Source organism: Rhincodon typus, chromosome 11 (assembly GCF_021869965.1).
Source record: "Rhincodon typus isolate 14 chromosome 11, sRhiTyp1.1, whole genome shotgun sequence".
Taxonomy (NCBI): Eukaryota; Metazoa; Chordata; class Chondrichthyes; order Orectolobiformes; family Rhincodontidae; genus Rhincodon; species Rhincodon typus.
Genome location: NC_063342.1, coordinates 463,705 through 490,539, shown reverse-complemented (window position 1 = coordinate 490,539; position 26,835 = coordinate 463,705). Strand labels below are relative to the sequence as shown.

Genomic DNA, 26,835 nt, shown 5'->3' with positions numbered 1-26,835 from the left:
GTTCCAGATACCTACATCCCTCTGGGTGAACATTTTGTTCCTTGAATTCCGTCTATACATCTCACTTATTACATTAAAACTGTGTTCCTTCCTTTTGAAGCCCTCTCCAAAGTGGAAACATTTTTCCAACCTTCCCTAGTATGAAGTGATGGCCTAGTGGTATTATCATTAGACTGTTAATCCAGAGACCAGGTAATGTTCTGGGGACCTGGTTCAAATCCTGCCATGGTAAGTGGTGAAATTTTAATTCAATTGATAAATCTGGAATTAAGAGTCTAATGATGTCTATGAATCCATTGTCAAATTGTCAGGAAAAACCCATTGGTTCACTGATGTTCTTTAGGGAAGGAAACTGCCATCCTTACTTGGTCTGGTCTACATGTGACTCCAATGTGGTTGTCTCTCAACTGCCCCCTGAGCAATTAGGGATGGCAATAAATGCTGGTTTAGCCAGAATTGCCCACAATGCTGTGGCCTAACTAACATTATATACAGTTCCAACATAACCTCCTTAATCTTGTATTCAATGTCTCAGCTAATACGGGCAAGCATCATACCATTTTATTCACCTGTCGTGCTGCCTTCAAGGATCTACAGACATGCACACCAAGAATCCTCTGTACTTCCCAGGGTTCTATTACTCAATGTGTATGCCCTTGCCTTGTTAGTCTGCCCAAAATGCATCACTCACACTTTTCAGGATTAAGTTCCCCTGTCTGTAGGTTAAGGCTTTCCTTCTCAATATCAACCACACCACCAATTTTCATGACATCTGCAAACTTACTGATCATACTTCCTGTATTTATGTCTAGATCATTAACATACACAACAAACAGCAAGGAACCATGCACTGAACCCTGTGGTATGTCACTGGACACAGGCTTCAAGTCACAAAAACAACCTTCAGCAATCACCCTCAGCATCTTGCCACAAAGCTAATTTTTCATCCAATTTGCCAAATTGCCCTGGATCCCATATAGTCTTAGCTTTATAACCAACCTGCCATACTAGACCTCATCAAAAGCCTTTCTGAAGTCCACGTAGATTACATCAACGGCACAACCCTCACCCATGTACAGTTAATCACCTCCTTGAAAAATTCAGTCTTCCTCTCACAAAGCCATGCTGACAACCCTTGATTATTCTTGCCTCTCCATTAATTCTGTTCCTCAGAAATTTCCTTACCACAGGTGTTAGACTCACTGGCCTGTAGTTTCCTGGTTTATTCCTACCTTGTCTACTTGAATAATGGTACCATATTAGCTGTCCTCCGGTCCTCTGGCACTATCCCTATGGCCAGAGAGGATTTGAAAATTAATGTCAGAGCTCCTAAAATCACCTCCCTCGCTTCCCGCAGCAGACCTTGATGTGTCTCATTTGGACGTGGGAGGTTTAGACAACTTTAAGCTCGCTAAGACTGTTAATACATTCTGCCTCTCAATTGTAATTTGTTAAAGTGTATTACACAAGTATATTCACATTCTTGATATCTATATCTACATCGACCTTCTCTATCACGAATACAGATGCAAAATACTCATTTAAACATTATCCGTGTTCCAGGTCCATCCACACTTTGTCACTTAGGTCCCTAATGATCCCTACTTTTTCAAATAAATGCAAGACACTATGGATGCTGAAAATCTGAAACAAACATTCTTAAGTCATACCAGACTCGAAACTTTAACTTTATTTCTCTGTCCACAGATGTTGCCACCTGGGCCAAGGAATTTATTCACTTTTATGTCTGCTAAAACTGCTAATACCTCATCTCTCTCAATGCTAATTTGTTCAAGTATATCACAGTTCCCTCCCTGCTAGACCTACACCGTCCTTCTCTTTTGTGAATATAGATGCAAAGTACTGATTTAAAACAAAAACAGAAGTTCTGGAAAAGCTCAGCAGGTCTGGCAGCATTTTGTGAAGAAAAAATCAGAGTTAACGTTTCGGGTCCGGTGACCCTTCTTCAGAACTGGTTTAAAACCTCAGCTACATGTTCAGCTTCCCACATGGTCCCTAATGGGTCCTACTCTTTCCCTGATTATCGTCTTGCCCCTAACATACTTATAAAGCATCTTCGGATTTCTTTAATGTTACCCACCCATGCTTTTCCATAACACCTCTTTGCTCTATTCATTTATTTTTTAAGTAACACCCAGATATTCTATACTTCTCAAAGGCATCCACTGTTCTGAATTTCAGTATCTACCATAAGCTTCCATTTTGTATCGTTATCTAATTCTGTTGGTTCTGTTCTAGTCCAGGTGGCCTTGTACAGGGTCCACCTTCCTCAAAATGGATCCAGTGATCCAGGAATCTAAAGTCCTTCCTCCTGTTCCAACACATCAGCCATAGTCAGGAAAGAGAGATCACATCCAGGGTGAGACACAGCCCAAGTGAGTATCTCGTTCAGGCAATTTGATGGCAACATGGCAATTTGGTGTAGAGGGAAGAGGTGCTTTTTGCTTGACTTATTTTGGCTCCGAGTTTGTAAAGTTTTTTTTAACAGAATAAATTGAAGCCCAGGATCAGGGGCCCTGCACACAAGGCCCCTGTGATATCACAGGTAAACTGTAAGTTAATTGGTTAGTGATAGCAACTAATTTGACTATTTGCTATACATCATTTTTAGAGTGAAGGTTAATTGGGGAAATACTTGCAGCTCACAAAATAAAAGAACAGTACGGATTTTTTAAAAAACCAAATTGAGATCAAATCATTAAGACAGAGATGCCGGACAGCACAATGCGTTGCACCTGGTGGGATGTGGGAGCTGGTGAACCCCATTAAGGTTCAAAGTGACCATATCTGTAGCATAGATAACAAGGTGTAGAGCTGGATGAACACAGCAGGCCAAGCAGCATCAGAGGAGCAGGAAGGCTGACGTTTCGGGCCGAGACCCTTCATGCTTGGCCTGCTGTGTTCATCCAGCTCTACACCTTGTTATCTCAGATTTTCCAGCATCTGCAGTTCCTACTATCTCTGATACCTGTAGCATATGCTGGTTGCTTGAGGAACTCCAGCTCAGAGCTGACGAGCTGTAGACTGAGCTTCAAACACTGAGATGTATCAGTGAGGGGGAAAAGTTACTTGGATGCTATGCTTCAGGAGGCAATCACACCTCTCAGATTAACTACCTCAAATTCAGTCAGTGGTTGAGGACAGGAGGGTGATTTTATTTGATTTATTGTTGCCACATGTACTGAGATATAGTGAAAAGTATTGTTTTGCTATACAGACAGATCATAGCGTACAAAATGCATCAGGGTAGCAGAACAGAGTGCAGAATTGTGTTTCAGTTGCGGAGAAAGTGCAAAGAGAGAGATCAATATTAACATTTGACAGGTCCGTTCAAAAGTTTGCTAACAGCAGGGAAGAAGAGTGAGGGAGATAAGGGTGACTAACTTAGAGCATGGATCAGCACTTGGAACTAGATGTTGTGGACATTACAGAGACTTGGATAACACAGAAGCAGGAATGGTTGTTGGATGTTCTGGGGTATATATGTTTCAAAAGAAATAGGGAGGGAGGTAAAAGAGGTGGGGGATTGGCATTGCTAATCAGGGATAGTATCACAGCTGTAGAAAGGGAGGTCGTGGAGGAGGGTTTCTCCACTGAGTCAGTATGGGTGGAAGTCAGAAACAGCAAAAGGGCAGTCACTTTATTGGGAGTTTTCTATAGACCCCCCAATAGCAACAGAGACACTGAGGAACAGATTGGGAGGCAGATTTTGGAAAGGTGTAAAAGTAATAGGGTTGTTGTCATGGGAGACTTCAACTTCCCTAATATCCCTGATTAGCAATGCCAATCCCCCACCTCTTTTACCTCCCTCCCTATTTCTTTTGAAACATATATACCCCAGAACATCCAACAACCATTCCTGCTTCTGTGTTATCCAAGTCTCTGTAATGTCCACAACATCTAGTTCCAAGTGCTGATCCATGCTCTAAGTTAGTCACCCTTATCTCCCTCACTCTTCTTCCCTGCTGTTAGCAAACTTTTGAATGGAACCTCAGAAGTGCAAATAATTTGGATGCAGCAGATTTTGTCAGGTGTGTCCAGGAAGGACTTCTGACTCAATATGTAGATAGGCCGACTAGAGGGGAGCCCATATTGGATTTGGTGCTTGGCAACGAACCAGGTCAGGTGTCAGATCTCTCGGTTGGAGAGCATTTCAGTGATAGTGATCACAACTCCCTGACCTTTACTACAGTCATGGAGATGGATAGGAGCAGACGGTATGGGCAAGTATTGAGGGAGGGGGAATTACAATGCTATTAGGCAAGAACTACGGAGCACCACTTGGGATCAGATGTTCTCAGGGAAATGCATTACAGAAATATGGAGGTTGTTTAGGGAGCAGTTGCTATTGGTACTGGACAGGTTTGTCCCACTGAGGAAAGGATGGTAAGGTGAAGGAACCGTGGATGACAAGACATGTTGAACACCTAGTCAAGAGGAAGACAGAAGCTTACTTAAAGTTGAGGAAGCAAGGATTGGACAACGCTCTAGAGGTCTACAAGGTAGCCAGGAAGGAACTGAAGAATGGACTTAGGAGAGTTAGAAGGGGGTATGAGAAAACCTTGGCGGGGAGGATCAAGGAATACCCCAAGACTTCCATGCTTATGTGAGGAACAAGAGGATGGCCAGATTGAGGGTAGGGCCAATCAGGGGTAGTGGAGGGAACTTGTGTGCGGAGTCAGAGGAGGTCCTTAATGAATACTTTGCTTCAGTATTCACCAGTGAGACGGACCTTGACGTTTGTGGGGACGGCATGAAACAGGCAGATATGCTCGAACCGGTTGTTGTTAGGAAGGAGGGGGCGCTATAAATTTTGAAAAACACGAGGATAGATAAGTCCCCTGGGCCACACGGGATACACCCAAGGTTACTACGGGAAGCGAGGGAAGAAATTGCTGCCCATTTGGCAATGATTTTTGCGTCCTCACTGTCCAGTGGAGTAATGCCAGAAGATTGGAGGGTGGCAAGTGTCATTCCCTTGTTCAAGAAAGGGAATAGGGATAATCCTGCAAATTACGGACCAGTCAGTCTTACTTCTATAGTGGGCAAATTATTGGAGAGGATTCTGAGAGATAGTATTTATGATTATTTGGAAAAGCACAGTTTGATTAGAAATAGTCAGCATGGCTTTGAGAGAGGCAGGTCATGTCTCACAAGCCTTATTGAATTCTTTGAGAATGTGACAAAACACATCGATGAAGGTAGAGCAGTGGATGTGTTGTATATGGATTTTAGCAAGGTATTTGATAAGGTTCCACATGGTGGGCTCATTCAGAAAGTAAGGAGGCATGGGATTCAGGGAAATTTGGCTGTCTGGATACAAAACTGGCGGTCCAATAGAAGACAGAGGGTGGTAGTCAATGTAAAGTATTCAGCCTGGAGCTCGGTGACCAGTGGTGTGCTACAGGGATCTGTTCTGGGACCTCCGCTCTTTGTGATCTTTATAAATGACTTGGATGAGGAAGTAGAAGGATGGGTTAGTAAGTTTGCCAATGACACGAAGGTTGGAAGAGTTGTGGACAGCATGGAGGGCTGTTGTAGGTTGCAACGAGACTTTGCAACGAGGATGCAGAGTTGGGGAAAGAAGTGGCAGATGGAATTCAACTCAGAAAAGTGTGAAGTGATTCATTTTGGAAGGTTGAATTTGAATGCAGAATACAGGGTTAAAGGCAGGATTCTCAGCAGTGTGGAGGAACAGAGGGATCTTGGGGTCCATGTCCATAGATCCCTCAAAGTTGCGACCCAAGTCGAAAGGATTGTAAAGAAGGCTTATGGTGTGTTGGCCTTTATTGGCAGGGGAATTGAGTTTAAGAGCCGTGAGGATATGCAACAGCTCTATAAAACTCTGGTTAGACCACACTTGGAATACTGTGTACAGTTCTGGTCACCTCATTTGAGGAAAGATGTGGAAGCTTTAAGGAGGGTGCCGAGGAGATTTACCAGGATGCTGCCTGGACTGGAGGGCAGGTCTTATGAGGAAAGGTTGAGGGAGCAAGGGCTTTTTTCATTGGAGCGAAGAAGGTTGACAGGTGACTTGATAGTGTTTTACAAAATGATGAGAAGCATAGATAGAGTGGATAGTCAGAGACATTTTCCCAGGGTGGAAATGACTATTATGAGGGGCATAATTTTAAGGTGATTGGAGGAAGGTATAGGGGAGATGTCAGAGGTAGGTTCTTCACACAGAGAGTGGAGGACGTGTGGAATGTGCTGCCGGCAGTGGTAGTGGAGTCAGATACTTTACAGACTTTTAAACGAGTCTTGGATAGGCACATGGATGATAGCAAGATATAGGGTATGCAGGGTAGATTGATCTTAGTAGGATAATAGTTCGGCATAACATCGTGGGCAGAAGGGCCTGTACTGTGCTGTACTGTTCTATGTTCTATGTATCCAGGAGGTAGTGCTGAAAGGAGCCTCAGCCCTGTACTTGGTAACAGGTTCAAGATTCTTTCTCCATGTGTGCATGAGAGTGGAGTCTGTAGAGAGAATGAGCAAACTGACCATAACAGTCTGGTATAGGGAATCATTCAAGAGGGACAAGAAAAACATAGTTGTAATAGTGATAGTATAGTCAGGGGAATTGACACTGTTCTCTGTGGCCAGGATCGAACATCCTGAAGGCTGTGTTGCCTACCTGGTGCCTGGGTTCAGGATATCTCAGCTGGGCTGTAGAGGAATTTGGACAGAGAAACATTGATTCTTGATTAGTAAGGGGATCAAGGGTTACCGGGAGAATGTAGGAACATGGGGTTGAGAAACACATCAGCCATGATCAAATGGTGGAGCGATGAGCTAAATGGCCTAATTCTGCTCCAAAACTGACAGATTTGTGGTCTCTATCCGCTTCTTCCTATACTCACTATCATGGGCATGGTAATATCCAAAGATCACAAACTTTGAGGTTCCGCTTTTTAATCCACTACCTAGTCAGCAGCTGACGAAGATCTGCTGAAGCAGGACTGAGATGAGGCTGAAGTGTTCCAGCACTTGTAGATATTTTTATACTTGAACTCCTGTTTATACCGCTGTCATGAAACTGCAGGAGAATTTGCTGTATCTTTACCTGTAAATGGCTCCTTTGTCAGCTTCCATAGATGTCTGACACTCAGCAGGGACAGGGCTTGAGGCATCAGGGTCGGACTTGGTGCAGCTTGGACCTGCTTCAGCGTTGCTGGACATCGGGGGTATGACTGGCATCTGGAAACGGAGATCAATCATAGCAGCCAAGTGAATATTTTAAACATTTCTTAAATGAGATAACAAATCCCAAAGAGAGACAACCTTACTCACACTGTCATTAGCAGTTGAATTTGAATGTCAATTCAGTTTATCAGACCAGTAACATAAGTCTTCTGACTACTGGGTTTCCCTGCACCAATATTCCCAAATTCCCTGCTTCAGATTTCTCAAATCCATCAAGTGTCCAATCCTGGATGATGAGAACCAGAATACAGGTTAAGTATTACCCCGGGCCTCAAAATTTAATTTAAATGAGGTTGATAGACTACCTAAACAAAACTTGTATTCTCCCGCTTAGTAACATTAAAGGTGAAGAAATGGGAGTGGATAAATTGAATTAAAATGCAGATTGACAATTTTGTCACAGAATGGAAGAACACGCTCAAGAAGGTTAAACAACCTTGGCTTGTTCCCCTTGTCTTTAATGCAGGATGATTAGGAAGAAGAACTGAATCCTGAAATGACAAGTGAAGCCATCAAACCTTCACAGTAAATTCCTTTCTCAGGCACAAAAGATCTGAAGTCCAAGCACTGGACGAGTATCAGACAACTGAATGCAATTTAATGCAATTACTTCTTTCTGTTTGTACCTACCAACAATGTGGGTGCATTGACCCTTTCTAGAGTACAAACTAGGGAATACAGAACTAATTGTACTTTGGTCAATTGCTTATTCTTCATATGTGACTTGACAGCAATTTTCAACAGATTATTATTTAAAATTAGAGATTTTCCTAACTGAACTCAATTCTATCCTCTCCTAAAATAACCACAGAGGTCAGTGTCCCAGCGCCAAGTCACCTTTTATTTACACGTGTACTGTACATGGACTCTGACCAGGTAGCTCCAAGCCAATCCCAAGAATAAGGAGAATCCCTGAGACTCCTGTCAGCCAGGACTCTTTCGTTCCAGTCACTACATCACCAATGTTTATTTATGTTCATTCTCTAGGATCACTCACCAGTGATCAAGACTGAATTTCTTGTCTGATTTTACACCCTTCCTAGCCCAATGAGCCCAAAGAAAATTGTGGACAATTCACCTGCAGACAGGGAGGAGAAGCATCACATTCCTGGTTTAATTAGCCAAAACCAATTACAGAGGCTGTGTCAATATAAATACCATATTCTATCCAGCTGCAACAGACCGTACAATACGTGTGCTCAACAAGGGTGACCTGCTCCGAGATTGATTGTAATGCCACCCTGCTCCAGCAGTAAGCAGCACATGACAGCATTCGGGAGTGCTTGCTCAACTCTTTCCACTCCCAGCAATCAGAGGGGCTCCTGCCCTGTACCATTTTCTTAGCAGCATGCAGGAATTGGCACATCACTAAACGTTGCTTAACCAGTCTGCCCCACACTGAAATAAAAACAGAAAGTACTGGAGAAACATTTATTTGATGAGGAGTCATTGCTGAGAAATGTTAACTCTGTTTCTCTCTCCACAGATGCTATCAGTCCTGCTGAGTCTGCCCATCACCTTCTGGCCTTATTTCAAAGCTTCAGCATCAACTATACTTTAAATCATAGACTCATCTGTTTACAGCACAGAAGGAGACCATTTGGCCCACTTCTTTGTGTTAGTCAACGAAGATCTGACTGCACCAATTCTATTTTCCATAAGACTATAAGATACAAGAGCAGAATTAGGCCATTCGACCCACCTATTCTTGTCTGCCATTCAATCATGGCTGATACGTTTCTCAGCTCCATTCTTTGGCCTTCTCCCTGTACCCTTTGAACGCTTCACTAACCAAGAATGTATCGATCTCTCCCCTTCACAGGTTCACTACCCTCTGGCCGGAGAAATTCCTCTCATGTCAGTCATGAAGGGTCGTCTCTTCACTCTGAGGCTGTGCCCTCGGGTCCTCATCTCTCCTATTTGTGGAAACATCACTTCTAAATTCAGTCTATTCAGGCCTCTCAGTATTACATAAGTTATTTAAGTTATCTGGTCCTCCTTCATCCTTCCAGCAACACTGACCCAGAGTCCTTAGCCGCTCCTTATATGACAAGTTCTTCATCTTTGGGATCATTCCTGTAAACCTCCTTTGGACTCCCTCCAATGCCAGCACATCCTCACTCAGATACGGGACACAAAACATCTCACAATATTCCAAATGAAATCTGACCAGAACTTTATACAGCCTTGGCAGTACATCTCTGCTCTTGGACTGTAGCTCTCTTGCAATGATGCCAACACTGCATCTGCCCTCCTAACTGCCAACTGAACCTGTATGTTAACCTTAACAGAATCCTGAATTAGGACTCCCAAGTCCCTTTGTGCTTCAGATTTCTGAAGCCTTTCTTTATTTAGAAAATAGTCTACACCTCTATTCTTCCTACCAAAGTGCATAATCTCACACAGTCCCACATTGTATTCCATCTGCCACTTTTTTTGCCCACTCGCTTAGCCTGTCCAAGTCCTTCACCAGCCTGCTCGCTTCCTGAGCACCACCTGTCCCTCCACCTATTCAACCTCTTGGCCTGTAACCCTGGAGGCAATGCAACATAAGTGAATATCTAAATAATGTTTAAACGTTACAAGAGCTGCTGACTCAACCATCTTTTCAGGCAGAGTTCCAGACTCTAATCACCATCTTGAGTAAAAACAATTCTCCTCAACTCTCCTCTTAGCCTTCTATCTCTTACCTTAAATCTCTGCCCCCTGGTTATTGACCCTTCTACTAATGGAAGAAAATGCCTTCCTATCCACGCTACCTATTCTAAGAATCCTGAATTCCTAAGCCAAGTTGCTATTAAAACGGAAGTAGTGTTGTTCATCTTAAAAATTATTAAGATAGATAAGTCCCCAGGTCCTGATGGGATCTACCCCAGAACATTGAGGGAGGCAAGAGAACAAATTGCTGGAGCCTAGACAGACATCTTTGTATCCACTTTGGCCACAGGTGAAGTCCCAGAAGACTAGACAATAGCCAATGTTGTCCCATTGTTTAAGAAGGATAGCATGGATAATCCAGGAAATTACAGGCCTGTGAGCCTCACATTAGTTGTAGGGAAATTATTGGAAAAGATTCTCAGGGACAAGGTCAATATGCACTTAGAAGCAAATGGACTTATTAGCGATATCACGGTTTTGTTTGGGGGAGGTCATGCCACACTAACTTGATGGAGTTTTTTGAAGAGGTGACGAAGATGACTGATGAGGGAAAAGTGGTTGATGTTGTCTAAATGAACTTCAGTAAAGCCTTTGACAAGGTCCTTCACGGCAGATTTGACTTGATTTGATTTATTGTCACATGTACCTAGGTACAGTAAAAAGCTTTGTTTGTAAACAGCACAGGCAGATCACAGTAAGCAAGGACATACAGATCATGGGTGGAAGAAAAAACTTGGACAGCGTAAGGCATACAGGTTACACTGCACAGGACATGCACTAGGCAAGATCAACGTGGTACAAATGGTGAAGTCACATGGTATCAAGAGTGAGCTGGCAAGATGGATACAGAACTGGCTTAGTCATAGGAGACAGAGGGTAGCAGTGGAAGGATACTTTTTGGAATGGAAGGCTATGACTAGTGGTGTTCCACAGGGATCAGTGCTGGGACCTCTGCTGTATGTGATCTACATAAATGATTTGGAGGGAAATGTAGCTGGTCTAATTAGTAAGTTTGCGGACGATACAAAGATTGGTGGAGTTGCGGATAGTGAGGAGGATTGTCAGAGGATGCAGCAGAATACAGTTCAGTTGGAGGCATGGCCAGAAAATGGCAGATGGAGTTTAATCCGCAGAAATGTGAAGTGATGCATTTTAGAAGGTCAAGTACAGGCAGAAATTATACAGTGAATGGCAGAACGCTTAGCAGTATTGATATGCAGAGGGATCTGGGTGTGCTGATCCACAGATCACTGAAGTTGGCAGCACAGGTAGATAAGGTAGTAAGAAAAAGTTCTATGGCATGCTTGTCTTCATTGGAAGAGGCATTGAGTATAAGGATAGACAAGTTATGCTGCAGCTTTATAGAACTTTTGTTAGACCACACCTGGAATATTGCATACGGTTCTGTCACCACACTACCAGAAGGATGTGGATGCTTTGGAAAGGGTACAGAAAAGGTTTACCAGAATGTTGCCTGGTATGGGGGATTTCAGCTATAAAGAAAGGTTGATAAACTGGATTTGTTTTCACTGGGGCACAGGAGGTTGAGGGGCAACCTGGTAGAAATTTCTAAGATTGTGAATGGCATGGGTAGAGTGGAAAGTATGAGGCTTTTTCCCAGGGTGGGGAGGTCAATTAGTTGGGGACACAAGTTCAAAGTGTGAGGGGGATGTTTAGACGAGATGTGCAGGCAAGATTACCACACAAAGTGTGCTGAGTGCCTGGAATGTGTTGCCAGAGGAGGTGGTGGAAGCAGACACAATAGCAGCATCCAAGATGCACTCGGACGAATACATAAATAGGGAGGGAATAGAGGGGTACGGATCCTGTAAGTGAAGAAAGTTTTAGTATGGAAGGGCAAGATGTATCAGCGCAGGTTTGAAGGGCCAAAGTGCCAGTTCCTGTGCTGTATTGTTCTTTACTCTTTATATTTCCCTCACAATCCTGAACACCTCTATCAGGACCCCTCTCAACCTTTGCATCTCCAATGAAAACAACCCTAACCTATCCAATCTTTCCCTATAGTACAGGCTGTCCAACGTAGGCAGCATCCTAAACTCCTCTGTATCCTCTTCTGTGCAATCACACCCTTCTTATAATGTGTTGATCAGAACTGAATGCAGTACTCCAGTTCTGGCCTAATCAGCAACTTATACAGCTCCTGTATAACATCCTTGCTCTTGTATTCTATGTATCTGGCTAATTAATATTACATATACCTTCTTAACCAGCTTATCTACCTGCTGTGTTATCTTCAGGGGTCTGTGGATATGCAGAACAAGGTCCATATGATCTTCAACACTTTCCAGGTTGTGACCATTCATTGCGTTATCCTTTGCCTTGTTAGCCCTTCCCAAGTGCATTATCTCACACTTTTCCACACCGGTTGAATTCCAGTGCTGTGCCCAGCTGACCAGTTCGTTGATATCCTCCTGCAGTTTATGACTATTCTCCTCACTACTTCCCACCCAACCAATTTTTGGGTCTTCCACGAACTTCTTAATTATACCTGGTATATTGAAATCCAAAGCATGAATATATTGTAAGGCCTGTGTCTTTCTGTTATTGTGTTTTTTAAACTGTGGACTGAAATGAGGAAGACATGTTTTAAAAAATCTATATTTGAAAGAGTGGCTGAAGTTTTGAATCTGATACCCATTATAGGCAATGTTTGCAGATGATTTGGAACCAAGGGTCTAATCAGATGTAGTTTTTGCTGTCAACAAGTAGTTCATTTATAACTGGTCACTTGCTCATAGACCAATGACACAGACCTTTTTGCATGCCCCAACTACATGACTGGTTCTCAGGTTAGTTAACAGTTTGGAGCTGGGAGCAGGTTACAGACAGAGAGCTAAGTTTTAATTCTCGGGATTTCTCTGAGCTCTTCAGTCAAACTTCCCTGTAAATCTGAGGAAATCCAGTTTATCTTTGCTATAACAGTTATTGTAAGCTGTGACTTTTAACTGTCAGCCATTTTGTGCCCTCACTAACTGGTTAAAACAACTGAAGAAAAATGACCGAAACAAAGTGCTGGCCAGCAAAAGAAGCATAAACATATCTTGACACAGTACCTTGGAACAAAGATGACTGAACTGTTTTTCCCATTTCCCCTCTACACATAACTTATTGAACACTGTCTATGTGTAAACGGAATTTTGTAAGGGATTAAAGTTTTAATTTATAATGGCCTATGCCAATGTTTTACCTGTAGTTAGAATCTAATTGCTTGCAATAAATTGATCATTATTCAGTACAGAAACCTGGTCCACGCTTTCGATCAATCTGGGTCTGAAAGTCAGGTAAATTAGGAAACTTTGAATACTTCATAAAATCTTTACCTTTTATGATGACTGCGGGAATAGTGGGGGCTCAATTTCCTCTCTCTCTACCTCATCAGAACGCGATATAACACCAACGTTAAGCTGCCTATCTTTTAGCCAAGTTTCTGTAACAGCTATGATATCATACTCCAACGTGCCTATCTGTGCCCTCAGCTTCTCTGGCTTCTTCCTCAAGCTTCTTGCATTAAAACATATTCTATTTAGCCTTGCTACAGTTCTTTCATACAGTCATACAGAATCAGGCCCTTAGGACCAACTGGTCCACACCGACCAGATCTTCTAAATTGAACTAGTCCCATTTGCCTGTGTTTGCCCATAGCACTCTATACCTTTCCTTTTCCATGTAACTATTTAAATGTTGTAATAGTACCAGCCTCTACCACTTCCTCAGGCAGCTCGTTCCATATATGCACAACCCTTTGTGTGAAAAAGTTGCCCCTTGGATCTCTTAAATCTTTCCCCCTCACCTTTGCCCTCCAATTTTGTACTCCTCTACTCTGGGGAAAAGACCTTGGCTATTCACCCTATCCAGGTCCCTCATGGTTTTATAAACCTGTAAGGTCACTCCCTTAGCCTCCCACACTTCAGGGAAGAAAGTTCCAGCCTCTCCTTATAACTCAAACCTTCCAGTCTCAGTAACATCCTTATAAATCTTTTCTTACATCCTTTCCAGTTTAATAACATCCTTCCAATGGCAGTACTCCAAATATGGCCTTACCAATGTCTTGTACAGCTGTAACATGGCATCCCAACTTCTGTACTCAATGCTCTGACCGATGAAGGCAAGCATGCCAAACGCCTTCTTCACCACCCTGTCTACCTATGATGCCACTTTCAAGGAACTATGTACCTGTATCTCGAGGTCTCTCTGTTCGACAATACTCCCCAGGACCCAACCACTCACTTGTGAATCCTGCCCTGATTTGTCTTACCAACATGCAACATCACACATTTATCTGAATTTGGGTGGCACAGTGGCTCAGTGGTTAGCACTGCTGCCTCACAGACCCTGGGACTTGGGTTCGATCCCACCCTCAGGCGACTATCTGTGTGGAATTTGCACGTTCTCCCCATGTCTCCCCATTTCTTCCAGGTGCTCTGGTTTCCTCCCATAATCCTTTGATAAGATACTGCATGGTGAGTTGTTGAGTAAGGTTAAACCTTGCAGGATCCAGGGATCTCCTCGTATCCAACTGGATGTAAAATTGGCTTGAAGGTAGAAGACAGAAAGTAGTGGTAAAGATTTGTTTTTCAAACTGGAGGCCTGTGACCAGCAGTGTGCCACAGGGATTGGTGCTGGGTCCACTGTTAGGTGTCATTTATATAAATGATTCAGATGAGAATTTAGGAGGTATGGTTAGCAAGCTTGCAGATGACACCAAGATTGGTGCTATAGTGGATACTGAAGAAGGTTATCTGGGAATACAACGAGATCTTGATCAGGTGGGTCAGTGGGCTCAGGAATAGTAGATGGAGTTTAATTTAGATAAATGCATGGTTTTGCATTTTGGTAGGTCAAACTAAGGCAGGACTTACACTCTGTATAAATTGCATATGGGTGAAGAAATGATTGCAGATGCAATGTAACTGGAATTTGCAAACCCAGGCCTCATATTTTTGCCCTACAACATCCTAGTGTTCAGCAGGTCTGGATCTTTCACTTTCACCCATCACACTGACATTGACTCTCCCAATCCGGGGCTTTGTCCGCACCATTCTTCAGTTGCAGCTTACATTTAGAGAACTGCAGGTGGCAGAGAACACAGCTTGCGGTCAACACCATCAATATCAGGCCCACCTGGTTGTGAAGTATCTCTCCAAAGTCTCCATGTTCCCTTTAACCTCACTCTAGCCTGGTAGCCCATTTCCACCCATTTTCCTATGGAGACTTACAAGATGTGCTTTACCTGCAACTCTCCTCACTGTCACATTTGAACATTACACTTTACACTTTAATCATGGCCACTGTGCTCATCTATACTCTCTGTGGTCACTGCCAATAACTCAGCTTGTATCTGGAGACCTCTCATCACTGTCCTGTTGCCACCTTCACAAATGCCTTTGTTTTGCTTGTCACCCACTCCGGGATAACTTTGACTCCCGTACACGTTTTAGTAGTGAGGCACCTATAGTTGCCTCCTTGCACTCAACTTATGATCGACATATGGACCCCCAAGACTATTTGGCCCAGTCCTCTGAATGATTTAACAATCATCCCTTCAGACATGACTGACCAGACCCTTGAACAATGGCTCTGCTGATGATGCACAAATAACCCTTACTGTTTGTCCTACAGGACGGACTGTTGCCCACTTCCCAGAATGCAGGTGCACAGATCCCCTGACGATCAGCATTCCCAACTGGCAAATGATCATAACCAATCCTCTGTGTCCCTGATTGATGGTACTGGGACCTCTTGGCCTAAATGTGCCCTCCCTCCCCTTGGCTAGATTGAGGATTAGGCCCCAGCCAGTTTCTAACATGGCCATTTGGTTGAATAAATGTGCAGTACAGTGTGTTTGCTGCATAGGCAGTGATCACGTAAAGTAGGTCCCTCTCAGGTACCTCCTCCACCATGAATAGATCCCCACTAACAAGGAGCCTGTTTGTATATCTATGCAAAGGAGTATGTCAAAACGCCAGTACTGACAGACTTTCGTTCTGGCTGAATTGCTGCCAGGAATGGTATAGCAAGGCAGGGGAAGATGGGATGCTGCAAACATTTAGATAGGCACAAAATGATTGAGCAATAAGGGAGCAAATGAGCAGCCCTGAGGTGCAGCTCAGGCCAATGCATAAAACGGATATCTGTCTCCGTGCACAAAGCATCTTCACACCAGCCTTTCAATGCTAGTTGCCAATGCACGCTGCAGTTTAAGTCTGTGCTTCCTATGCAGCCTGCAAGGGTATCAGAAAGGGTCACGAAGGCTTTTTTTTTATTCATTCATAGGATGTGGGTGTCACTGACTAGGCTAGCATTTATTGCCCATCCCTAATCAGCAGACAGCAGTTAAGAGTCTAACACATTGCTGTGGGTCTGGAGTCACAGAGTCCATCTGTAGAGACTAGCTGGTATCTCTTTTGGAAGCTGATACAGACAAAATGAGTTGAATAGCCTCCTTCTGTACTGTAAAATTCTATGATTCTATGTGTGGGCCAGACCAGGTAAGGATAGCAGTTTATTTCCGTAAAGGACATGGTGAACTAGATGGAATTTTCTGACAATCAGCAACAATTTCATGGTCATCGTTAAAAACTTAATTCCAGATTTATACTGAATTCAAATTCCACCATCTGCCATGGCAGCATTTGAACCCAAGTCCCCAGAACATTACCTTGCTTTCTGGAGCAATAATACCTCTAGGCCATTGCCTCCCCTAGGTGAGCAAATCTCAGATGGCAATGTCCACACAAGAGGTGTGTGTGGCTGGCACCCGTGGATCATGCCCGGAGATGCTATTTGATAATCAGATGGGGGTTCCTCACAGCCAACAGCGAGGTGAAGTTCCCAGGTACCCACTCTGACTTCCATGTTGAGAATTCTCCACGCCTAACTTGTTCAGCCCATTAACAAAGGTAGTTGAATTAATCAGGTGTTTAACAAGCTAGAATCCCACTTAATGGGCAACTCACTGCTGCCTGGTGCGAAGCATCTTTACTTTTCAAAACATAAAAGATGTAGTTAGACACTCCCAACATTGAAATATGCCTCAATGAACTTTTTGCGCCATTCTGCTGCAAATCCAACCATTGCCCACATTGCTCAGAACCCTGTAAGATTCCAAAATCTCATCCTCAAATGTACCAATGATTACTATTGCTACTCTTTTTCTTTTTATGGTTTTGAAGAGGGTTTTGAAGAGCCGTGAAAATGTAGAACTCCCTACCACATATATTTAAAGTAAATAGTCCAGAATTAATTAAGTACAAACTAAATAAGCCAATGTAAGACAAGGAAGATGAAATATAAACTGTTAGGATGAGATGAAGATAGAGGGGAGGAACCTAACATGGAGCATGTACAATTAAAAGGGGTTTGAAGGGGGTTGAAGAGAGGCTGAATGGCCTGTTTCTGTCCTGTGTACTCAATGCAACTACATGTATTACATTTCCTCAGGTGAAATTTGATTTGTTGGATTTCTCATTGTTGTTAAAATAAAACAGCATTCCAAAGAGGTGTGTAACATACCAAGATACAGTAATAGTATCCAATGATTATAGAGAAAGCATAACACAATAGATCCTGGTCTGAGCAACAATGATTGCATAGAGTAAATAATCAGCACAGAGTGAAAACCTGAGGGTAACTGAAGAAACTCTAATCAATTTTGCCTCAATCTCCCTTCACAACATACAATATCTGATAATCATCCTGATGCATTCTGATCCAAAAATTACTGGAAAACGGTTTAACAACTCTTGGCTGCATCTAAGCTAGCTCCTGGAGACAGAAGGCTGTATTCCAAAAACAAATTAGTAAAATATCTGTGCAGCGATTTCCCAACTTTAATGAAAAAAATTGCTGAATATTCAGATTTCAACTGTAAGCAGGATTTTAATTAATTTTCTATTCACTCAGGATAATAGAATTCAGTTGATTAACTTTGGTATTCTGAGGTAAGTTGTATACATCTTCAAAAGTCAAAATTATTACAAGCGAACAACTGGGCCAGAGTACAGGTGAGAACTTATTCCCAATTCTATATAACAATAGAACAAGGATTAAAAATATTTACTTCTAAAAATACGTGTATTTACCCCTCGATGTTAGAAACATACTCAGTCATCAAATCAGTATTGCTATCCAAACAACTGCTACCAATACAAAAGCTCCAGCCATTACTGTTTCAAATTGAACAGCAAGATGAGAATACCAACCTTTAGACGTGTTGTCTGTTCACAGCATGATCCCATACTCTGGGTTAGTTCATTGCTAACCACTTGTGAGTACTTAGCAAATTCTATCTGAACCCTGAATTCAGTAGCACCAGCTGACTGCATACAATATGACAAGCTGAGCTGTCTTTGCTTTGCTCATAGGAAAAAAAAACAATGAATGGTTGTATTAAAACACATTTATAACTTTGTAATGATTCATTGATACGTACTTATTATACCCTGTGGCAAAATACTGCTGTCATGAGTAACTACTGTAGATTGAATGACTGGAGTTATTCAAGAGGAGCTACACATTCCAAATGGATTTGAGGTGGCAAAGGGAAAGGCATATGCCAGCCCTGTGTCCAGAGTAACACACACAATCGGGACTAACTAGTCTGTTACACTCTCTATCGTTTTGTCAGCGGTTAGCATTATCATCTTTCAGTATGCAGGTTGCATGTTCAACTCCCACTCCAGGACATGAGCATGGAAATGAAAGCTAACACTCCAACAGAACCTCACTAGCAGTAGTGCTGTGTTTTGGATGAGACATTAAAATGGGGCCCATGTGTCTTTTCAGGTAGATGTAAGATCCTGTAATGATTTTTCATCCCTCAATCAACAGAGTATCTGTTCATTATCACTACTGTTTTTGGAGCTGGTTGTACACAAATTTGGCTGCTGTGTTTACTAAATTACAACAGTGACTTCAAAAGAATTTCAGTGGATGCAAAGCACTTTAAGTTATAGAACATAGAACATAACAGCACAGTACAGGCCCTTCGACCCTCAATGTTGCTTGGTTGCGAATGGCAAGAAATAAATGTAAGTCTTTCTTTCTGTTGTTTAATTTCAACATTGTCCCTAAATGGGACCCTTGCTACCGCAACAACACTTACCACATGCTTGTTTGAAAATGGGGTCAGTTACCCTACACAACCTTGTCATGCTGCTTTAAAAGGGCTGAGAATTTGCCAGCTACTACGTGACCTACAGTTTTTCGGGAATTATTTTCAGGGATTATATAAGATGAATGATAACTCATGCAGCAGTTTTAGCATGGAACAAAAACACAACTTCTTGGGAATCTGTAGTAATATGTGATCTACTCTCGTGACTGAACAGCAACAGAGTTTTTTGAATATAGCTATACACAGAGGATGGGGAAAGAGGACACCTTATCCGGAGAGAGAGAGAAATGTAAGAAAACACCTTCAACATTTACTCCCATCACTATTCATGCACTGTGGCAGTAGCATGTACCATCTGTGAGATTTTCTTCAGTAACACATCAGTGGCCCTTACATAACACAATCCAAACCCACAAACTTAACCAAAAAGCACAAGAGCAGCAAAAGCATGGGACCATCATCACCTGCGAGCCTTCTTCTAAGCCTCAGACCAATCTGACTGTTTTTTTTTTATTCATTGCAGGGGATACGCATTTTGTTGGCTGCACCAGCATTTATTCTCTACCTCAAAGGCCCTTGAGAAGAAAATAAGAAATTGGAAACATACCACTGTGCTTTCACTGGGTCAAAATCACGAAACTCCCTTCCTAATGACACTGTGGGTATTTCTGCAGCCCAAGGACTGCAGCAGAAGGCAGCTCATCACCTTCTCCAGAAAATTTCGGGATGGGCAGAAAATGATGACCCAGCCAGAGGTATCCACATCCCAAGTATAAGTAGGGCAGCTTTTTATATTAAAAACATAATCCATAATGATTCATAATGCCAACCTTTAATCATAAGACAACCCACATGGGGCATGCGTGTCACTTGCTGGATCAGGATTTACTGCCCATCTGAAATGCCCTGGAGAAGAAGGTGATGGTGAGCTGCCTTCTACTGCAGACCTTGAAGCGTAGAATGGCTTACAGGAAAATTAAGAATTAACTCATTGCTATGGGTCTGGAGTCACATTTAGACCAGACCAGGTAAGGAAGGCAGTTACCCTCCCTAAAGGACATTAGTGAACCAGATGAGTTTTTAGAATAATCAATAATGGTTAAATGGTCACCATTAGGCTCGCTCTTAACTCCAGATTTTTTGCTGAATTCGAATTTCACAATCTAACATGGTGGGATTTGAAGCAACGGCCTTAGTCAGGCAGGAAGGAGCTGAAGAAAGGGCTTAGGAGAGTTATAAGGGGGCATGAGAAAACCTTGGCAGATAGGATCAAGGAAAACCCAAGGCTTTTTACACATACGTGAGGAATAAGAGAATGACCAGAGAAAGGGTAGAGCCGATCAAGAATTGGAAAGGGAATTTGTGTACAGAGCCTAAAGAGATAGGACAGGTCCTTAATGAATACTTTTCTTCAGTATTCACAACTGAGAGGGACCAAGTTGTAGTGGAGGACAGTGTGAAACAGGCAGGTAGGCTAGAGGAGGTGGATGTTAGTAAGGAAGATGTACTAGGAATTTTGAGGAACTTGAAGATAGATAAGACCCCCGGGCCTGATGGGATTTGTCCAAGGATTCTATGGGAAGCGAGGGAAGAGATCACAGGGCCTTTGGCAATAATCTTTTCGTCCTCACTGTCCACGGGTATAGTGCCGGAAGATTGGAGAGAGGCAAACGTCATTCCCTTGTTCAAAAAAGGGAAAAGGGATAACCCCGGAAATTACAAGCCAGTTAGTCTTCCATCAGTGGTGGGCAAGTTATTGGAAAGAGCTCTAAGAGATAGGACTTATGATCACTTGGGTAGGCACAGTTTGATTTGCGACAGTCAGCATGGATTTGTGAGGGGTAGATCATGCCTCACATATCTTATTGAATTCTTTGAAGAGGTGACCAAACACATGGATGAAGGTAGAGCACCGGACGTGGTATACATGGATTTAAGTAAGGCGTTTGATAAGGTTCCCCATGGTAGGCTCATGCAGAAGGTAAGGAGGCATGGGATAGGTGGAAATGTGGCAGATTGGATTCAGAATTGGCTGACCCTTAGAAGACAAAGGGTGGTAGTGGACGGAAAATATTCAACATGGTGCTCAGTTACGAGTGGTGTACCACAAGGATCTGTTCTGGGTCCTCTTCTATTTGTGATTTTCGTAAATGATTTGGATGAAGGAGTGGAAGGGTGGATTCATAAGATCGCGGATGATACGAAGGTGGGTCGAGTTGTGGATAGTGTGGAGGGCTGCTCTAGGTTACAAAGGGACATTGATAGGATGCAGAGCTGGGCTGAGAAGTGGCAGATGGAGTTTAACTCTGAAAAGTGTGAGGTGATTCATTTTGGAAGGACAAATTTAAAAACAGAATACAGGGTTAACGGAAAGATTCTTGGCAGTGTGGAGGAGCAGGGGGATCTTGGGGTTCGTGTCCACAGTTCCCTGAAAGCTGCCACCCAGGTGGATAGAGATGTTAAGATGGCGTATGGTGTGTTAGCTTTCATTAATAGAGTGATTGAGTTCAAGAGCCGTGAAATTATGCTCCAGCTATACAAAACCCTGGTTTGGCCACATCTGGAGTATTGTGTCCAGTTCTGGTCACCTTATTATAGGAAAGATGTGGAGGCGTTGGAAAAGGCGCAGAGGAGATTTACAGGATGTTGCCTGGAATGGAGGGCAGGTCTTACGAGGAAAGGTTGAGAGAGCTAGGGCTTTTCTCTTTAGAACGATGAGGGATGAAAGGTGACTTGATAGGGGTGCACAAAATGATCAGAGGTATTGATAGAGTGGACAGCCAGAGACTTTTTCCTAGGGTGGAGGTAGCTATTACGAGGGGGCATAGTTTTAAAGTGAGTGGAGGTAGATATAGCGGAGACGTCAGAGGTAGGTTCTTTACTCAGAGAGTGGTCGGGGTGTGGAATGCATTGCTGGAGAGGGTAGTGGAGTCGGCCTCATTAGGGGCATTTAAGCAGCTATTAGATAGGCATATGGATGATAGTATAAGATAGGGGTGGAGGTTAGATAGACCTTAGGTTTAGGGTAAAGGTTCAGCACAACATCGTGGGCTGAAGGGCCTGTGCTGTGCTGTGCTGTACAGTTCTATGTTCTATATTCTATCCTGTAAACATTCTCTGAACTGTTTGCAATGCATTTCATCCTTCCTTAAGAAAATATTGTACTGTACTCCAACATAGTCTCACCAATGCCTGAGTAACTGAAGCATAATCTCCCTGCTTTTGCATTCAATTTCCCTCACAATAAATAATAAAATTCTATTGGAAGGTATCATCAACCATGCTATCGTGCAGCACCTGCTCAGTGACACCCAGTTTGGGTTCTGCCAAGGCCAGTCAGATCCTGAACTTCTTACAGCCTTGGTTTAAACCTGGACAAAACAGCAGGACTTCATGGGAGAGGTGACAGCAACTGTCCTTGACATCAAAGCTGCATTTGACACAGTGTGGCATAAAGACCATATATGTTTATTTTTCTGGATTTTTCATTGTGGCTGAAATGCGAAAAGAACTGTTTTAAAAGCTAAGGATTGTTGCACTTCTTAAAGCAACTATCCTGACATTTATTCTAAATACTGTTTGTACAGCTGCTTGTTCAAGCAATAGTGGATTCTTAGGAGCTGGAGCCAAGGGGACAACAACAAATGGAGCTTGGTTGGCAACAAGTAGTTGACTGGTCTGTCGACCAGTGATTAATTATTAATGACAAAGGCCTTCTCTGCCTGCCAACAAATGTGTGATTGGCTCCCAGGTAGCAGAACACCTTGGGGATGTGAATGTCTATGAAGCAATCGGATCTCTATGAAGGCAAGAGTTTCTAATTTTCTCTGCAGTTTAAAGCATCTCAAGCCTGAAGATAGCCAGTTTATTTCCCCTCTCCAATGGCTTTAATCTGTGACTATTAATTAAAATGTCAAAAACCTTTAATAAAAGCAAACTTGCAAACAGGTGACTGGTGTTGAGGTCGAAGGGAGCTGTCCTGGTGGGATGAGTTTCATATGAACTGTACCAGGATCGATGCCTTGACAGATCAAAAAACTAGGGCTATAGAGAGGATTTAAAACTAATTTGGAGCGTGAGTGTGTGTGTGTGTGTGTGGGGGCGGGGGGCAGGGGGGAGGATGATCGGAGAGGAAAATGTAGGCTTACAAAGCAAGACGATATGGCAACAGTACAGGGCAGCTATTTGGATAACGATATCCATAGTGGGGCAGGAAGGGACAGGGTGCAGTGACATAGAAAACAACAGTAAATATGATCAAAGGAGGACTAAATGGTAATAGGGAAAATTAATGGCTCTTTACTTGAATTTGTGTAGTATTTAGAACATAACAAATCAACTAATGGCACAAAGACATGTTAACAGGTATGATCTTATAGTCTTTACAAAGACATGGTTACATGGAGATTGAAGTCTGGATGTACACATTCAAAGGTATTTGACTTTTTGAAAGGACAAGCAGGATGGAAAGGTTGATGGGGTAGCAATGTTAGTACAGGATGGGATACGTATGAGATCAAGAAATGATCCTAGATCAGAAGACGGAGAATCTACCTGGATGAATGAAGAAATAAAAAGGGAAAGGAATCACTACTAGGAGTAGTGTATAGGCTCTTTAATAGTTGTTATAAAGTGGGACAAGGAATAAGTCAGGAGATAATGAGGGCATGTAACAAAGGCGGTACATTAATCATGGCGGCCTTTAATCTTCACATAGACTGGGATAGTCAGATTAGAGAGATTAGATTACAAGGGCCAATTCATTAAGTGTATTCAGGATAGTTTCCTGGAGCAACATGTTATGGATCCAACCAGGGAACAGGATATTTTAGACCTGCTAAGGTGTAATGAGACAAGTTTAATGAATGATGTTAGAATATAAGACCCCTGAGGAAACAGTAACCATAACATAGTAGAATTTAGCTTTCATAGAATCATAGAAATGTTACAGCACAGAACGTGGCCATTTGGCCTATTGCGCCTTCATCATCTCATTAAATGAGCACCATTATCTCATTCCAATCTTCTTGCATGTTATTTTTGTCTAAATAATCATCCAATGGCCTCCTGAATGCCTCGGTTGAACCCTCTTCCACCACCCTTCCAGGCAGAGCATTCAATACACTAATCATTCACTCAGTCAGAAAGATCAATAGTACAGAAAAAGGCCCTTTGGCCCATTTTGTCACAGCTGGTCAAAAACAACTACCTAACTATTCTAGTCCCATTTTCCAGCACTTGTATGCCTTGACTTTACAAGTGCACGACTGAATACTTCTTAAACTTATAAGACTTTCTGCCTCTATCACATTTTCAGGCAGTGAGTTCTAGAGTCCCACCAGCCTCTGGGTGAAAAAGTTTTTCCTTATATTTACTCTAGACCTTCAGCCCCTAACTTAAATGTCTGACTCCTGGTCATTGATTCCTCCATCAAGGGGAAAAGTTTCTTCCTGTCTATCCTATCCATGTCATTCATAATTTTATACATTTCCATCACAACACCTCTAAATCTGCTCTGTTCTAAGAACGTGAGAGCTGGGAGCAGGAGTAGACAATTCAACCCCTTGAGCCTTCTCCACTAATTGAAATGATCATGGTTGATCTCATCTCAGCCTAAACTCCACTTTCCTGCCTGCTTTCCATAACCCTTCAATCTGTTACTAATTAAAAATCTGTCTAACTCCTCCTTAAATTTACTTAACTGCCCTAAAGTTCACCACACTCTGGAGCTCTAAATTCCACTGATTCCAAGGAAAACAACCCCAAACTCTCTTCATAACTGGACACAGACTTCCAGTTGCAAAAACAAGACTTAAGCATCACCCTCTGTTTCCTGACACTCCAGATCCAATTAGCCAAATTTCCTTGGATCCTATGGACTTTACCTTTGTTATTAATCTCTCACGTGAGACCTTATCAAAAACTTTGCTGAAATCCAAGTAGAACATGTTGAATGCACTGTCCTCACCTACACACCTGGTCGCCTCTTTGAAAGATTCAATCAAATTGGTCAAACATGACTTCCCATGAACAAAACCATGCTGACTGTTCTTGATTAATCCCTGCCTCTCCAAATGCAGCTTAACTCTGTACCTCAGAATTACTTCCAATAGTTTCCCTGTACTGAAGTTATACTCACTGGCTTGTAGTTTCCCGGTTTACCCCTTGCTGCCTTCTTGAATAATGGTACCACACTGGCTGTCCTCCTGTGGCTAGACAGGATTTGAAATTATTTGCAAGTGACCTTGTTATTTCCTCCCTTGCCTCACTCAACAACTGGGATACGTCTCATCTGGCCCTAGACATTAATCTACTTTTAAGACTGACAGACCACTCTGAACCTCCTCTCTATCTATTCTAATTTCTTTAATTGTATCACAGTCTTTCTCCCTGATTTGTGCACCCATATTGTCCTTCTCACTAGTGAACACAGGCACAAAGTATTCATTTAAAATTTCCTCTGAATCAACACACAAATTATCAATGTGGTCCTTAATGGGTTCTACTCTTCCCCTTGTTAAACTATTACCCTTAATACACCTGTAAAACAAATGAGGATTTTTGTTTATTTTACATGGCAGTATTCTTTCATGTCCCTTTTTAGCTCTCCTAATCACCTTTTTAAGTTCCTTTTGCACATTCTATACCCCTCTAGGACTTCTGCTGTTTTGATCCCTATGTAGCTGCCATAAGCCTGCTTTTTTTTTCTTTTGAGGTAATGAGCAAGTAAGACAAAGGCGACCCCTTGGAAATGGTGACACCAAGCAATGTTACATTCAACCTGAGATGGGCCATGTTTGGTTCTTGATTCCAATGCGGGGAAATGGGAGCTGGATGAGGAACATCCAGTCTGAAATTGGTAGGGGTAACTTTATAATGAAGATTAAAATTAATGTCAGAGTAAAGATTGGCATTGATGGGGGTGATGAATATCTCACTACCGTTGGGTCCTGTTCTTAATCCTAAATTCTGCTTTTGGGACCTCATCACTGTTTCAATCCATGTCATTGGTACCAGTATGTATCATGTTATCTGTCTGTTTGCACTCCACCTTCAGAATGCGCTGCAGCTGTTCAGTGGCATCTTTGACCCTGGCACCAGGGAAGGAACCTACCATCCCAGAGTCTCCTTTGCGGATGCAGAAATGCCTGTCTGTTCCCAATATTATTAAAGTGTTCCCTAGTTTTTTTTTATTCCTTCATGGGACATTGACAGACTGGTTGGTCCAGCATTTAATTACCAATCCCTAATTTCCTTTGAGAAGGTGGTGGTGGTGAGTTGACTTTTTGAACAGCCATAGTCCATTCAGTTTAGGTAGATTTACAATGCCATTAGGGATGAAGTTCCTGGATTTTTGACCCAGTGAACTGAAGGAACAGCAATGTATTAAAAATATGACGCTTTTTCCCAGGATGGAGGGGTCAATTACTAGGACATAAGGTGTGAAGGTGAAGGGGAGGCAAGTTTAAAAGAGAGGTGCAAGGCAACGTTTTCACACAAACAGTGATGAGTGCCTGGATGGCGCTGCCAGAGGAGGTGGTGGAAGCAGACAAATAGCAGCATTCAAGAAGCATCTGGATGAATACATGAACAGGAAGGGAATAGAGGGATATGGATCCTGTAAATTTAGTTTTAGAATAGAAGGGCAAAATGTGATGGCGCAGGCTTGGAGGGCCGAACGACCTGTTCCTGTACTGTATTGTTCTTTGGTATTTCCAAGTTAGAATCATTGCAGTGATGCCAGGTATGTAGGCTGTACGTCTCAAAGATCTGTCACTCTTACCAAACAACATGTTTCTTTGGCTTTTTGTAAC

General features: G+C 42.6%; 1 protein-coding gene across 1 annotated transcript in view; it reads right to left on the bottom strand.

Moving 5' to 3' along the window:
- The window catches only part of pknox1.1 (pbx/knotted 1 homeobox 1.1), a 130,859-nt gene that overhangs the window by 90,311 nt on the left and 13,713 nt on the right, over positions 1-26,835 (bottom strand). The window contains exon 4 of the mRNA XM_048603006.1: positions 7,088-7,221. Coding sequence (XP_048458963.1) covers positions 7,088-7,221 — 134 coding nt within the window. The remainder of the gene's footprint in view (positions 1-7,087; positions 7,222-26,835) is intronic.